Below are 16,891 nucleotides of genomic sequence, written 5' to 3'. Positions count from 1 at the left end.
TAAATTTTAAAAATTTATTTTCAACTCAACCGATACCGTGTTTGAAGTGCGTGTGAAATCACAATGTAATTATATGTTATCTACACATATAAAATTTAAAGGACTGACTGACAATGATTTATCAACGCACACCTCAAACCACTGGACGGATCGGGCTGAAATTTGGCATGCAGATGGCGTAGGCATCCGCTAAGAAAGGATTTTTGATAATTTCTATCCCCAAGGGCATACAATAGGGGATGAAAGTTTGTAACATGTAAATTTATTAGAACCGCGCGGGCGAAGCTGCGGGCGAAGTTAGTTGTTTCTCTCTCTTATTTTTTTAATTTAACAGCTAGTTATTTCATGTACATAACGTTATGAGTTTTATTCAGTTGAATTATAAGTATAAACTATATAAGTTTATTTTTACATTCCAATAACAATCTTTGTTTCAGTTTAGAGATAACGTTATTTTTAGTATTGCCTTCTTATTCACATCGTCGTATTTCAGAAGAGTTAGCAATTCGAGGTTGTTTAAATGAATTCATTATTCGTTTATTTTATATTGGCTTTTAATGCAAAAATAACAACACGTACACCAAAAATTTAGCCTATAATTACAAATTATTATAAAAATCACATTACCACATCATACAGTTTTCAAATTTATTATAAGATTAACGAAAATATACTTTTAAAGAACAAGGCTTGCCCAGCTGGTATCAATTTGCGTTAATTACTTAGGTGAAATGTATAATATTCCGGTAAATGCTGGTCAGAATTTATATTTTATAATAACTTTTTTACAAATAACTAAGGAACAAAAAATAGCCCACATTTCTTTTTACAAACTGTTATTAAAGGAATAAGCAGTGGAAAATTATTTTGGCATCAAATTAATATATCTAAGTACGTCATCTACGATTATTCACAAATAAATATACATATAAAACTTATTTTACTTATAATAAAACTAATCAATAAAATTAATGTACTATACTAATAATATATCTAGCATGAAAATGGTTTTGTAAATAAGACACGATAATAAACGTATGAGGGCAGTGAAATAATGACTACATAAAATATATAAACTGCAATGTAGCAAGTAAGAATGATGAATTCTACAATCCTAAGAGACAGTTAATACGGCCAATACACAAAGAATACTAAGATACATTCTACAGACAAATGCGTTTTGTCATGAGAATATTGCCATTTAATTTAAAAAGCTCATATAGCTAACATAAGCTCGTCATACATTTGTAAATATCTTAATTTCTTAATTGATAAATTATAAACACGTATTTCATACAATTTCCAACTCTTTTTTTACATCTTTGGTTATTTACCTAGTAAAGGTTGGTGATTAGAATACAATAGTAACAATTCATATTTCCGATATAACAAGCTGGCAATAGAATTAACAATTTAATAATGGTGTATTTCTTCTTCTGTTAAAGAATGGTTTCATGAAGACAAAACTTTTACACATATGGTAACCATTTAGATCTTCTCAAGAGCAAATATTGTAAATTTCCAGTTATCCACAAACACGATCGATGTGTTAGACATTAACAAGTGACTAAGAACATGACACAAGTCACTGTTAACAAAAAAGCGACTTGAATATTCTTTCTAAACACTCGGTTACCGTAAATAGTACAATCATTTATAGCACTGTTCGTTTAAAACACTACACTACATAAGGTTTAGCGGACCGCGACTCCATTGATTGTGACTACGGCATTTGGGCCTGTCGGTTCAGGTTCGTACGCGCTGTCTGTGTCGCTCCTTCGACCATATGCAGAATTTTCGGCCAAGCTTTCACTGTAGGGTGAGTCGTAGAGATTATCAGTCACGTGGTCATATATATGTCTTCCGTTAGTATCATGTAAAGTGGCATAACTCATAACAGCAGCGTTTTGGTCTTCCTTTCTTTCAGCGCCTTCTATATTTTCTGTGTTTTTGACTGGGGTAGCTTTCCGCCTGTATGAAAGTGATAAATCGGTATATAGGCCATGTTTTATAGAAACAAAAGAAAAAAACACTTGTTGCAAGACAAATCTTAAATTAATTAGAATAATTAAGTATAATACTACTTACGCATGTGTGTTACAATGAATACTTACAGTCGTAAATAGACAACTCCTAATAGCATAAGCAGGAACAGAACAACTCCGCAACCGACGCCTACACTCAGTGGCAGCGTGCCGCTCTCGGCCGCCTCGTTCTTTGCCAATTCGCATCGCGGCTCATCTCCTGACCACTTCCCGTCATCTAAACATTTGCGCAGAAATGGTCCAACTCTGTGATATTGTGGAAGGCAATGGTACTCTATTGAACTTCCAAACAATGTAGAGCTGTTGGATATTATTATGCGACCATTCTCCATATTCCCAGGTGATTTACAATCGATAGCTGCAACGAATAATCTTATATGAATATATATTGATCATTAAATAATGATATATTGCGGCATACATTTCACGAATGAGGTAACATTCTATGATGTAAATTTTCTATGCATTAGCTGTTTTCAAGGAATATTTTTAACGCTGTTTTCAATACCTCATTCATTATCTTTCTATCAATATCGATGATTTTATTTCACTTCTACTAATTGAGAATTTGAAAAAGGTACCGTTCAATACAGAATACTCACGTATGCAAACAGGTGGAGCTCCACCCCACTGTCCCTTTGGCAGACAAGTTCTCGTCTGATTTCCTCTCAAGCTGTAACCTCTTTCGCAGCGGTAATGCGCCTCCCCACCGACACTCAGAGTGGAAGTTACCACAAGCAATCCCGTGCTTCCCTTTATTTGGATTGATGGATCGGTGCATGTGATCTCTAAAATTATTAAATGAACTTCAATTAATAACGGAACTGGTTGGTATTTTTTAAATTGAATTAAGTACCTATGTCAACTATCAGGCGGATGAATTATTATAGAAATTCTAAAATTGTGAATTATTTCATATCTTTAATGCTCAATTTACGTTTAGGATCCTTCATTAAATTTGTAACCAGCACATTATTTTTTACCTTTACAAATAGGAGTTTCAGAACTCCATGTGCCGTTATCCTGGCACAGTCTTCTTGAGACTCCATCCAGCTGCCAGTGTTCCTCGCATTCGTAAAGGGCCGCGGCGCCGTAGTATGTAGCGTTTGTGGCGAGAGTGACTTTGCCGTTCTGAAGCCGCCCAGGATTGCCGCAATCCACATCTGTACAAAAATAACAATATTTATAACAAACTTTCTCAGTAACGATTATCTTGCTTTTTGAAAACAAGCTAAACCAGTTCAGTGAATATTTCTATACATAGATAAAAACAAACAAAACTTTCTTACGAAAACTACACGTTTATAAAGAGAAAAAGGTCTGAATGCAGATACGTTTTAAATATCTTACAAAAAAAAACATTAAAATAATAATAAAATTACAGACACTACCGCAAACTTCAGTATGCTAGTTTAAACTAATAAACTGTTTGATTAAATACGTTGAAAGGATAAATAATATTTCAAATAAATATAACATGATATTTACATTGGCACCGTGGCGTGACGCCGCTCCACTGGCCGTTATCTTCACACGTAGAAAGGCTTTCGCCCACCACCTTGTATCCCCTTTCGCATCGGTACTTCACTAAAGCTCCAATGCGATACGTCTGCCCATTATTCGTGCTGACTGATGTGCGAATCAACGTACGTCCATGCATTCGGTCGTTACCCGTCACCGAGACTATACTGTTTTCTGTTACAATTGGTTCTGGGCATCGGATTTCTGTCAAAGGAGAATAATCTTGATTAATTATTTGGTCCATCATCGCGCTTTAGATGATTTATGACTACCTTGATGATAATGCTAATACGTTTGAGTTGATATGCAATTATATTCAACAAATGTTATCTATGTTTTCACGATCTATGCTACTTGTCTGTTTTGTACTTAGATTTTTTTATGTCATAGCGGGAAACTGAGCTGTTGATTAGCCTGATGCCGGCGCTATCACCACCGACCATGAACATTCACAGAGGTAAGTAGTGCCTCTGTGATTTCACTTAGACGTTTTTTTTTCTATTTGATTACGAACTTCAGCTTATTCTTTAAATCGAGCAAAGACGTATCGTCTTGTATAAGTGTAAATCTCTTACGTACGTACGTACTTCGTATATACATAATATAGTTAGTTATACATACTTATATAATATGAATAGAGGTAAAAATTACATAAGCTGTATTCTATGTTCTTATTGTTAATTCAAACTTATTGTTATTAAATTTAACAACGATCTCACTTTGACCCCGGTAATGCTAATATATATGTGATAATATATGATATTTTTATCATGTTCTTTGACACAGGCATTTTCTACCAAAGCATTTTCTTTACTACTTGCCTTCACACCGCGGCGACGAATCACTCCACTGGTAAGTGTCCGTGCAGACCCGTCTCACCGGCCCCACCAATCTATAATTAGTGGTGCAAGAGTATTGAATGATGCTTCCCAAGTGCGTGGTGCCGTTGAGAAGTTCTGCGGACCCATATGGGAGGGGTGGTAGCTTGCCACAGTCCACGTCTGGAAGTATAATATAAAGATTTTAATACATTTTTGATATGCTGTTAGTCACTTAGTTAGCTTAGTTGTTAAAAAATTTTAGGCATTCATATAGTTACTGTATATATTAATATTTGGTTACGCCCCAGTATACTTAAATTCTCATCATGAGTTCACGGTTATCGTTTATATGAGGACTAGCTGCGCGCCGCGGTTACATCCGCGTAAGTTCGTATCCTGTAGGAATATCGGGATAAAAAGCCTATGTGTTATTCCAGTTGTCCAGCTGTCTATGTACCAAAAATCATTGCAATCGGTTCAGTACTTTTTGCGCGAAAGAGTAACAAACACACACACATTCTTACAAACAAGGATTTCCTGAAAATGGAAATTTTGATACGATATTTTTATTGATATAAGATAGATTTTCTATGACTCATTATCATTCTATTGACAAGTAGGTAACTTGAAACGCGGTTCAACGTTTGTTTGAACGGAGTTGTTATTAGAAAGCATACACGACTACCTATATTGTATGTGTCATCGCAATAAGTGGAGGGAACACTGAAATGCGTTAAGCTCACAGAATATTAATCATATCAATACTCCAATACAAAAAACATCAAATACCTTTTACCCAAGATGAACTATTCATACTTACATTCGCACTTGGGTGATTCACCGGACCATTCACCGTCCTGTTGACAAATCAAACTCTGCTCCCCGACCAGCTTGTGACCTTTCTCACAGTGGAAATCGATAGTAGAATGCACATTGTAATCGTAAGCTTCCATATATCCTCCCGCAGGTACTTCTGGGTCGGCACAGGTAATAACTGTAAAAATATTATCGTCGATTTAATAATAAAGTTAATACTTTATTCAAATAAATAAATAGCAGGACTACGTGATTACGATATTTCATCAAATTAACATAAGTTTTGTCGAAAGAGCATGAATCGAGATATATTTATATCGGAAACGTTATATCGTTTCCAATAGGAATATTAGGCACGATATCTATTGAAATGTCACAATCAAACCGTTAGACAAAAGATTTTGAAATTTCAGCATAAATTGATCAGTACGTACGTTCACAAGAAGGTATATCATGCGACCATTTTCCATCCCGATTGCATGTCAATATTTCAGCTCCAGCCAACCAATAATCAGACTCGCAGTTGAATTGTGCCAAAGATCCATACGTGGTTGTCCCATTTAGTAGCCTAAAGGATCCTTTATAAATCTGGGCTGGTGTTCCGCAATCCACGTATTTACATGACGGTGCGGTTCCCGTCCAAACACCTCCCAGGTTACAGGTTACGCTCTAAAAGAATTAAAATATTTTAGTAGAGGACGCCTATATTTGATATTTATTGCGGTATTTATATGTGTAATTATACCCCATCCCCTTTAGTGAGAGTATATAATATGCTAATGAAGAATAAGAAGTGGGGCCAAGGTCAATATACAACATATTCGATTTCTATCCTGTATGGACCGGGTCAAATATACCTAATGTCATTTCACACTCCTCCGTCCACGTAATTTTCGTAAAAAGATATGAAAACTTTTTCACATAAACGTCTATGAGTACTATATGAATATGCACCATATCTACGTAACAACCTGAATAAATTCTACATTACATTATTTTTGTATAAAAAACGATTACTTAGTCTTGACTCTGGACCAATTTAGACAGATTTTGTACCGAAAACGTTCATTAAAAAGCGGCTCAACGTCTAGTGAAGCAATATATTCCCCTTAATCTTATGCACGTAGTGGGCTGGAAATTTTTAAGTATTCATAATATTTTATTTAAGGATGCATGATATTTAGGTATTTACCTATTTATTACGTAGGTAGGATATCATTGCCTGATATCGTGAAAAAAAGTTGTAACAAATGATTATATTTATATCAAATACAACATACCGGTTGTCCGAACAGAATGAATCCATTCTGGCAAGAATAGGTCGCTAGGGACCCAGCTTTATGACCATCAACGGTGACCATAGCTCCAGCCACTGGCGGAGGTTCGGGACACCAATCGAAGAGACACTTCGGAGCTTCACCATCCCATATGCCTTCATCTCCACACTGTCTCTCAGGCTCGCCAACAAGGGTGTAGTTTTCTCGGCAAGAGTACAAGGCTTTGGCGCCGTGCGTCGTCCTACCATCGACCAATGTGACGTCACCATCTTGAATCGGGGTCAAGCCGCCGCAATTCACATCTGAATGTAAAGAGTTAAAAATTGATGTTGTTCTGTTTGAAATACGGTTGAGAATGTTTATATTTGCTCATGTTATTTCCTGTTTATATAGAGTAAAGCGACAAAATTCACTCAACGGCACATCAAATCAGTGTGCAGTCGGCGGTTATAAGTAAGTTTGTGTTAGCAAACTAGCAGTGGTTGGAAATAGTAACAGCCTCCGGCTGCGTGTTATGATTCAATTGCCGTAGGTGATTTAAAAGCTGCATTTTTGCTCCGAGGTGTTTTAAAGGTCACCCTAAAAAACTAAAAGTTCATAGATGATCAATGAGATTATTCGTCATTTTTTATTGGATATACGAGTAGCAGGGTTATACGCTACTACCAAAATACCTAATTGCTACAATAACCTTACAACTAAATTAACATATAACTTATGTTTTAATTTTTTTTGGAATACAACACGTTTTGTTGTACGTTTTGTGGAATGCCACACAGTTAACTAAACAATAAAGTAGTAAACTTACATTTACAACTAGGCGCTGTGCCTGACCAGAATCCATCCTTTTTACATTCACGTGTTTTGTCCCCGAGCAACATATGACCTTCGGGGCACTTGTAGCCTATTACTGCCCCAACTTTATAACTGTTCCCTTCGATGGTGGTGTTCAATAGTTTATCCGGGCTTCCACACGAGGGCGGTACTGTTTTCAAACAAAATGTCATTCTAAATAATTTATGAGTAAGCAAAGGCGCTCCAATTAGCTTTTCGCATATGCATGTTGCTTAAAAAAACATTTACAAGATGTAGTGCATCTGCTGGCACCTTTTTTTACAACAATAAACAATACCAATTATACCTTATTGTTACAAACGAAACAGTACACGCGTATAATAATTTTTATACAATATTTCTTCATGCAACGAAGGAATGAGAAGTTGTATTTTACTTTCGCTTTGCTTGCTGTGCGAACAATATGATATTCTCACAATCTCGAGTTTTTCCTTCCGAGATTGGTATATGAGATTTCTAGTGGATACGTATACCATGGTTTCACTTTTTCTCTCATTTTTATAGTGCTTTTTAACATTGGTATTTATGTCTTTAGAAATTACAATTCACAAGATAAAGCATTGTATGATAAAAATAAAGAATCGCATATTATTTGTACAATGTTCACACAGTGTGACAATACTTTGGCTGGACAGAATTTCGCACTTGCTTATTTGAATGAAATTATAGATATGTACCTATCAAGGTGACACTCACGGTACTGGCATATCCAGTGAAGGTAGTCCAGGTTGCAGCCCACGTCATTCCACAGCCACGCTCGCCCGCCGTCCAGTACAGCACAATTTTGTTCCCCGTTGTAATTGTTGGGCTGGTCTTTACCCCACGTTGGCTTCAACACTATTTCGCCTGAACAAAGAAAATTTAGAATAAAAAATAGTAGAAAGCAGAAAAATCTCTTTGAATACAACGCATAATTAATTAACGCATAAAACTCGAAGCGAAACAAGTTCGAAAATTTTATAAAATTATTTTAGTCATGCTTTTGAAGATTCTACTAGATACTACTAGTACGAAAAACATTTTTTACAGTAAAATACTTAATAATAATATTATCATTGACATAAATCAAAAACGAGTCCTTATAAGGTCAATTTATACCTACATGTTGTAGGCGTTACTAGTCACGTTGCGGTTTTTCCAATAATTATTGGAAATATATTTATAGTCCTTAATGACTTTTTATTCCTGTGTATTAAATATAAAATTCATAAAACAATTACAAAATATATTTCGTAAAATGATTTAATTGAAACGCATGGGAACTACACAGTTGAACCGAGGTGTTCAGCATTGGCATCGCAAATTAAAAGCAGTTACGATTTTAAAAATTCAGAAGAATTGGCGCGATTGTTACACGAAGTTTTGCAGTTACAAAACACTTAATAACTTACCAAACAACGTTTCAATTTCAATAGATATTAATAGAAAATCGATTTAATGCTCCGTTATTGTTCTGGTCTTTCGGATGATTTTCATTTGTTATTATGAATCTTCTAGCGGTTTCTAAAAGTATTTGTTTTTAATTTATGATTAACTTACCATCGACCCATCTCCAAGTCCGTGACGTCAAACCGGGTTCTTTTTGTGCTCCTATCCATACGAGCTGCGTTTTCAGCTGTGATTTGCGCCGCTCTAATTCTTGAATGAGATAACTTGATGTGGCTCCCTATATCAAAAAACATTTATCCAGTTTTAAGAACATTGTCTTATTTAATAATCTAACTCATAATATCATATCTTGTACGTTTGTCCTGATTAAAAAGTATTACCCGAAAAACGTGTATATTTACATTAAATAAATAAAACATTTCAGTTGGTCAATTAATAATTAATTAACAAACGAAATAATTACACAAACGACATAAGTGAACCCAGTGACATTCCGCTAATTATATTGCAATTACAATTCAAAATTAAATGTAGCTATATCATTCAAATCCCGTGAAAATATTTAAAAACGTTATTGCATTAAAGAAAATAATTATTCTGAACAATGAATTTATAATCTTCTCTCACACATGAGAGCAAAATAAGTGCTCTCCATAACTGACCTGAAAGCCGTTAATTAAATCACCTCCATGCGACTGGCACTGTTTCCTCGCGTCATCGAACGAAGCTCCTTTGGCGACATTAAATTCATAGCAATTTCTGGAAAAAGCTGCTAATTCGATATCCGCCGAAGCTCCGGCGGGTGCGCAACGGTCGTTGGAAAACTCTGTTTAAATATAACCATAATTTTTATGATGAAATATTTGTTTCACAAAATATACATTTATCTTTTAATTTATGTTAATTTACAGTGAATTAAATAAACATATAATTATTGTAATATTTGAATAGCGAACGTTGTTACTAAGAATGTTCTAACCTTCTGTAGTGAAGACCTCGACTTCGCATAATGATAGGGATCCTTCGACTCCAACAAGCTGCAGGAACACATGCTGGCCTATCAGAGGTCGAGCGCATGTGAAAGTCTTTGTTATGCCTTCATCTGTGAAACAAAATGTAAAACAATAAGAAATATTGAATTACTTAACTGTAGAAAATTGAATATTCTAGATATGCAAAAAAGGAGTGGACGGTATAGGTTCTAATTTACCTAATTCTATAGTAAGTATCGTCCTTTTTTAATAATCCCAAGGGAGAATTGAACTTTTAATCTTTCTTGCTTACATTTGACTTTAAACTTTGTGTGTTTAAAGTGTTAATTAATCCCTACTAATATTATAAATGCGAAACTAACTCCGTCTGTCTGTTACGCTTTTACGCCTAAACTTCTGAACCGATTTTGATGAAATTTGGTAGGAAGATAGTACTGAACTTAGGAAAGGACATAGAATATTTTTTATCGCGAAAAAAAGGGTAGAAGGGGTTGAAATAGGGGATGAAAGTTTTTATGGAAGTTCCTAATTGCCAAACATAAATTCATGTAAGATTCTTTCACACTTAAACCACTTAACCAATTTTGACAATAAGTTTAGACTTTGGTTAAGACTACAGGCTACTCCTTATCATGTCGCGCGATATAACCGAAGTCCCGGGCGAATCCGCGGGCGGAAAGCTATATAATTCATATATTTTAATTGTATGACCTTATAGTAACATTTATTTCGGAAATAAAAAACTCTCCTGTGTGTTTTCATTAATCGCAGTTAGCTGCATTGCAACAGCTATACAGGTAAAAGGCGATTAGAATATCATGTTTTTGTTTGATTTGATATACTGTTATATGAGAATTTGCTAGTGGGAGATCAAAGTGGAACTTTGTCCTACAAATTGATATTCCGTATCCGATTACAAAAAACAAAAAACATTGAAATAGTTGTTGACGCTGAAACAGTTTATTACTAACGACAAGATAAGTAAGATATAAACCAGCGGCGCGTTTAGGACATTCACTCGTCCAGCTAAGCCAAGGTCAATTTACAATAGGCATGCCACTTCCTTACAGACAATTAATGATGATGGTTATTGCAGATTATGGCTTCGCATAGTTTTTGATGTTACCCGCAGAGATAGTCAACTTGCTAACAAATGATATTCATTTTATATGTACTTTAAGTTTTGCTTGTGATTACAATTCAATAGCCAACCTTGATACTACGTGTCACAAATATATTATATTATATAATCCGATAGGTTTTCTATCCCAACTGACTACTACTCTCGTTTATTATGTACAATCCAATGTTTACCTTTTTTATTGGTTATGGCATTTAAACCTACATGATATACAGCGTTTTAGGTATCTATTCCATATTTGCTATTATTTAGTATTGTCCAAATATTTTACTGAATAAACATTTTCAAGTCACACATAATAAACAAACTGATCAGAATCGAAATTGACCCCTACAATTCGCGTCCCATGGCGCATTTCGCATGCCGATAATATAACAAGCAATCATATCGATGCTGAAACTTACATTACACATTGGTGGCAACATTGTTCAAGCCGCCATTACAAATGAGTGTTTTATTAATTATTGTGAGAATCGTTTGAAACATCAACCGTAATCAGCGGGGTCGAAGCGCTATCGTCTAGAAAGTGCAAGTTTATTTTTACTTTCACGATTTTATACACCTACTTTTTATGCCTGGGTTCCGCCTGATGGCAAGCGATCACCAATGTACTACTTGCAGAGGTACTTGCAAAAGGATAATGGAACCCTTAGGGATTGACGATGAATAAAGAAATGAAGTGGTAGGGTCGAGGAAAAGAATGCGGGCCCACTTTATGAGGTTTTAATTTTTTGTTATCATTTCTTTTTGATTATCTTTCTATTTACTATATACATATATATATTTTTATATATATATATATATATATATATATATATATATATATATATATATATATATATATATATATATATATATATATATATATATATATATATATATATATATATATATATATGTAATGTATTTATATTAAATTTTAATATAAATAGTCGGTTTACATGACTTAATGAATTTAAATTAAAATTTAAGTGTCGTTTATTTCGACAGACCGTTGCGGTTTATCGCATCTCATTTGCAAATTATGGCAATAAAATATTAGGTATAGAGGATGTTGCATTTTTTTATTATCGTTGATAATCTTCATGTTTAATTGTCTATTTTGACTTCAGGCATTCCCAAGAGTTCTTGGACTAATTAGCCAGTCTGTGTAACGAGTTAGATATTCGGTTACGCAAAGTTATTTTGTTTATAATTATATAATTGACGTGTGAGCGGTCGGCTGCGCGGAGTTTTATTCATGGTGTTAGTTTGTCGTTGTAATGGTGGTATAAATATGTATTCTTTAGGGCTAGACGCAATGCGTTAATGTACTAAAAGTTTCTGTTATGCAAAATCAATGAAAGACTAATTTAAATTTTGTTATAACATGACTCTCGATGTTAGCCTGAAGGGCTTCTAGGCGGACGTGGTTTATATGGGAGTCGAGCAGCCGGAGGCCCGTTTCGTTTTCCTCAATATTGCTGATCCATACTTACTGTCTAGTCGTCAAACCCTTCCTTATTCCTTTCCACTTAAAAGCGTTCAGCGAAATCGCAAAGGCATTCGAATGTTGTTTGTGTTGGTGGTGGTAATCGCTTACCATCAGTCGAACAACAGCTCTGTTGCCCGATATATATAGTTATATATAATTAAAACATAAAAGAAATAATACAATGTGAAGTCTCTATTCCTATAAAGGTCCATTAATGCAACTAGAATAATTAATATATGATTAATATTCTCGATTACGGATTAGTTCTAAAAGCTATCTATCTTGCTATATAAGCTATCTTGTGTGCCTATTACAATATACATTACTAATAGTGATCAACTATAATTATCACTTTAATGGGTAAATGAAGTAAATTTGAACTTAATAAATGACTCTACCTGTTTGACACGGTTTTGCATGCTTGGTCAATAAAAGGGAACAAGATGGTCTATTATAGCCCTGATGCAGTCTATTTTATAGCCTCCTATCTCCTTAATGACGTGAAATAAAGACAAAAAATACAACAAAACAGAATATATATACTTATGCTTATATAATATTAGTAAGGACTTTTTTATCAAGCCTTAACACTCCCTAATGCAAATATGGGCCTATTTCTACATGCAAATTTGACAATGGTATTTAATTAACCCTGATTAACTAAGATTATCTTGTGTTAATATAAGGTGTGACAATATCAAAATGCACTACGCAAATCATTAACCCGCTTCCACACCGGTTTCCAAAGCGTTTGAGAGAGCCTGTGAATATAACGACACGATTTCAACTTTCTTCTCATTGATGGAAGCTACAAATGTCTTCATTCAAGGGAACTAGAAGTACCTACTACTATGTTTTAATTGTTGTTTGTCTTGATAACATCTTTAAGAAAGGTTAAATAATAGAATATGGAGTTATAACGACAAATGTATCTACATAATTTTTATCCTTTGGAGGATTGCCAAGTAACCTACATCACAAACACAATGCGTAAGTATAATTCTGTGTTTTATACGCCTTAGACATTCAACTTTTACAATGCAGCAAAGCAATAAACAAAAGGTACAAATTCTCTAAGTTTGGAATTTAAAATGTGTTAATCTTAATATAAATGAGATTACGCTACGAATTGAGAACCTCTGTAGTTCATTAGTTCTTTTTTTATTAAATACCAATAAAAGTTTGTCCAGTAAATTTTACGTTATTAACTATATAATATGTATTCTGTAATAGAACGTTCCAGACTGTCAATTTCTTAAGAATATATTTATGTGAATAATATCTAAAATATTCCATTAGATATAACACATTGTGATTACATAGCGAGGGAAACAACTATACATAATTATTCATAAAGGAATAATTATTCTATGCTATTATTGTTATATTACTTTTTATGGTAAAAATGTGGATAAAATCGCAACTCATAATATAGAGTGTGGGTAAATATCGAGTTCATACCAACTTTATTTCATCAGTGCTCCGGTTCCAGAACGAATTTAGTAACAATTGAGCCATACAAACAAGCATGGCGATTGTTTACGGCACATCATCAATGTCTTGAAACCTTTCACATTGTAGCATCGATGTTTTAATTTTTGAGCTATTAGCGTATATTAGGTCAAAACAAATACATGTATTGTTTGATATAAATAAGTCTTCTGACCGCATTCTTTACGTGGATGATTTATCGTCTTCGAAGCGGTCGTATTAGTAAAAACTATTGTAGTTTCTTCTTTGTATTTTCATGTATATTACATATCATCAACTTCGTATTTTATTTACTTCGTATTTCAGACCACCAGAGACATTGATGATTACATTAAATTAAAATAGAAATTATATCTTCTATTTGAAATACTTTTTTTTGAATATAGTGTTGAATACCGGACAAATTTTTGCCTTTTTGTTTTTGGTCTCTCTGCCATAGATTAAGCACAGATAATGACGCACTATCCACTAGACCATGGAGGCGGTATTTTAACAATTGAATATGTTCTTATTTCTAAACACCTATATGCTCTTGGGAGTAAAACCAGTTAGCAGGCAACTGAGTTTTGATTTTGTATTTTTTGTATTTTGACAAATTTCCTACACATATATGAAATATTAATAGGTTAACCACATTTCAATATAAAATTAAGATCAATAGAGTAGGTAAATTAAATGATGTTAAACATGCACCTACCTATAGTTCCGGGGAACCACGCACACAATGGATTCCTCTGAAGGTCTGTGCTGCTGTTTCCAACGCGGATTTCAAGGTCCTGCAGCGGTTGGTGACCTGCAAATATTTAATTATTTTAGAAGTTGTATTCTTCATCATCATCATCAACTTGTATGCCCATATTTGAGATTCTGAACCCTGTGCGAAGTGGGATACTCTTCGCTAAGGGGACCACAGTCCATGACGCTGGCGAGGACTAGTTGACAGTCGCATGCCTTCGCATTTTCTGGGAAGTTGGAGCCCTTATTTGTAGGAACTCTACTTGCGTTTTAAAATTAGACGAAATTCATGAAACGAAATTAATTTCAAATGATTTCGCTAACATGTATTTAAATATATTAGGTAGATCACTTGAACAGTATGCAGCGGCCGCGCATGTCATATCGTGTCGCATGGTCACTCACTGCGTTCAGTGTTGCGACACTATTCTGTGGACTGTAACGAATTACGAATACACTCTAGACACGAGAAACCACGTGTAATTATGTGCCAAAGAAATGCCGTAACATGTAAATTGCTCATTTAAGTTGTTTCAACCAATTACACGTACATTCGACAAAACAATCTATGAATATTACTAGAGTTAAAATTGTTTCAATTAACTTGAAAATTCAACTGCATGGGGCTTTTGCGTTCTATAACTTCTTAATAGCTCTAAAGATAAGTATGCTGCAGTTAGTATACAACAAGATTAGAAAGTCTATTTCGATTGCGGAAAGCACTTTGTTAACAGCTGACCTTATCAGTTGTCACAATTCTTTATTTAATGCCAATTTTCAAGTACCATGCTAATAAAAATAGTTTCATTTCATCTTAAAAAACATTGTGACTTTGTGTTTTGCTGATCCCGGAGGTTTAAGATTAGTAGTTTTTGCATTCGTTCGGTACGAAATTTGCAATCCTTTTACAAGATTTATTTTAAAACCTTTAAATCTTTATTTAAGATATAAAGTTTCTATTATTGAGCTTTGTTGCAGCATTTTAAATTAATTTCATGGTACGTAGGTTTAAACGTAGACCAAACTTAAAATGGGCCGAAAAAAGGATTTAAATAAAAGATACTCAATCTAAATCTCAATTCGACGATACCTTACAAGTAGAGGTACAACATATGGCGCTCGAGCTCACAACAGATTGCATGAATCGTGACCAATTCTTTCTATGTTTGAAAAAATAGCAGACGAAAATTGGGTCGTGAAATAACACGAGTTATACGTTTTAAAAGCAGAGAAAAATGTTTTTATCGAAAGAGCGATTTACTCGATTCGTTATACAATTGATAGCAACAAGTGTACATAAACATTCGCAATTCTTCTAATTGTCGACGGCTCGCTCTTAAGAGCAATCGAAGAAAGGGATTGTATTACATGTAAGGCTGCTAATGATGCTTTTAACGTCAACAAACCTTCTTTGTATTGCATGTACCAACCTAGAGGATGGTATCGTTATATTTTATTCGTCTTTATTCCATTGTTAAATCTTATTTTAATTGGCAATGGAGTTGTATAGAATATTTAAAAGAAGACTGCTCAAAAATACTTTTTTTACTCTGCAAAACATTTCACGAATAAACAGGTTTCGAATTAATTAATGTTGTTTATTTTAATGACGTTGTTGATAGATTTGATCAAACGACTAAGATAATGCCTTTTTTTATATAAGCATCTAAGCTGTTTTTTTATATAATTTACACTATAACTGTAATTGATTTATCAGTATCGTGACTGCTTACCACAGCATCCTCTGGTGGTCACTCTGACGACCTTGACAGCGTAGTGGCGCAGCAGGTCCACTTGCCACCAAGGGGATGCTTCGCGCTGGGTTTCCGTGCAACGCTTGCCGTCATGTTCCGTGGTCTTTTCACCATCATTCCCGTTGCTAGCGTGGCCACCTCGAACGGTTGTCGATTGATTAGCAGGCTTTCTGAATGCAACGTTTGTCCCTGCAAAAAGTTACTTATCAAAAAAAAAAAAAACAATAGACTCTTAAAATGCATACTGTGTATAATGTTGTTTTTAACTATCATTTTAATTATTGTCCTGCCAAATTGTAATTTACCCAATATATAGATATAATTAATTCAAAATATTTTTCAGATTTCATTCAAGCACTTATGCATAAACATAAGGATATTGGAAACATGATTGCAATATCATAAGATAATTTAAAGAAAATATGAGTATGTTACTTTATAACATGATTGTAGGATCCTGGGGGATGCTATTTCATTTATTTATTTCTTCTGTGTCTAGATGCAATTTCCATCATGTAAAGAAGTTATTATGATTTGCAATTTAGAACTTAATATCAGAAGGAATTCACTTGAGACTAGT

The 16,891-nt window shown here is 34.2% G+C and overlaps 1 protein-coding gene across 1 annotated transcript in view; it reads right to left on the bottom strand.

The window, feature by feature from the left end:
- Nucleotides 1-536: 536 nt before the first annotated feature.
- Nucleotides 537-16,891, bottom strand: part of LOC119835456 (sushi, von Willebrand factor type A, EGF and pentraxin domain-containing protein 1) — a 43,459-nt gene continuing 27,104 nt past the window's right edge. Inside the window, exons 3-18 of the mRNA XM_038360280.1 lie at nucleotides 16,291-16,500; nucleotides 14,520-14,615; nucleotides 9,704-9,826; nucleotides 9,387-9,550; nucleotides 8,875-9,001; nucleotides 8,032-8,181; nucleotides 7,289-7,465; nucleotides 6,484-6,782; nucleotides 5,638-5,872; nucleotides 5,208-5,381; nucleotides 4,388-4,567; nucleotides 3,534-3,770; nucleotides 3,029-3,208; nucleotides 2,648-2,833; nucleotides 2,115-2,403; nucleotides 537-1,971 (exon numbers count right to left, since the gene is read on the bottom strand). Coding sequence (XP_038216208.1) covers nucleotides 1,695-1,971; nucleotides 2,115-2,403; nucleotides 2,648-2,833; nucleotides 3,029-3,208; nucleotides 3,534-3,770; nucleotides 4,388-4,567; nucleotides 5,208-5,381; nucleotides 5,638-5,872; nucleotides 6,484-6,782; nucleotides 7,289-7,465; nucleotides 8,032-8,181; nucleotides 8,875-9,001; nucleotides 9,387-9,550; nucleotides 9,704-9,826; nucleotides 14,520-14,615; nucleotides 16,291-16,500 — 3,104 coding nt within the window. The 3' untranslated portion in view covers nucleotides 537-1,694. The remainder of the gene's footprint in view (nucleotides 1,972-2,114; nucleotides 2,404-2,647; nucleotides 2,834-3,028; nucleotides 3,209-3,533; nucleotides 3,771-4,387; nucleotides 4,568-5,207; nucleotides 5,382-5,637; nucleotides 5,873-6,483; nucleotides 6,783-7,288; nucleotides 7,466-8,031; nucleotides 8,182-8,874; nucleotides 9,002-9,386; nucleotides 9,551-9,703; nucleotides 9,827-14,519; nucleotides 14,616-16,290; nucleotides 16,501-16,891) is intronic.

The sequence above is a fragment of the Zerene cesonia genome, chromosome Z, assembly GCF_012273895.1.
Source record: "Zerene cesonia ecotype Mississippi chromosome Z, Zerene_cesonia_1.1, whole genome shotgun sequence".
Taxonomy (NCBI): domain Eukaryota; kingdom Metazoa; phylum Arthropoda; class Insecta; order Lepidoptera; family Pieridae; genus Zerene; species Zerene cesonia.
This window is presented reverse-complemented; position numbering and strand designations above follow the sequence as displayed.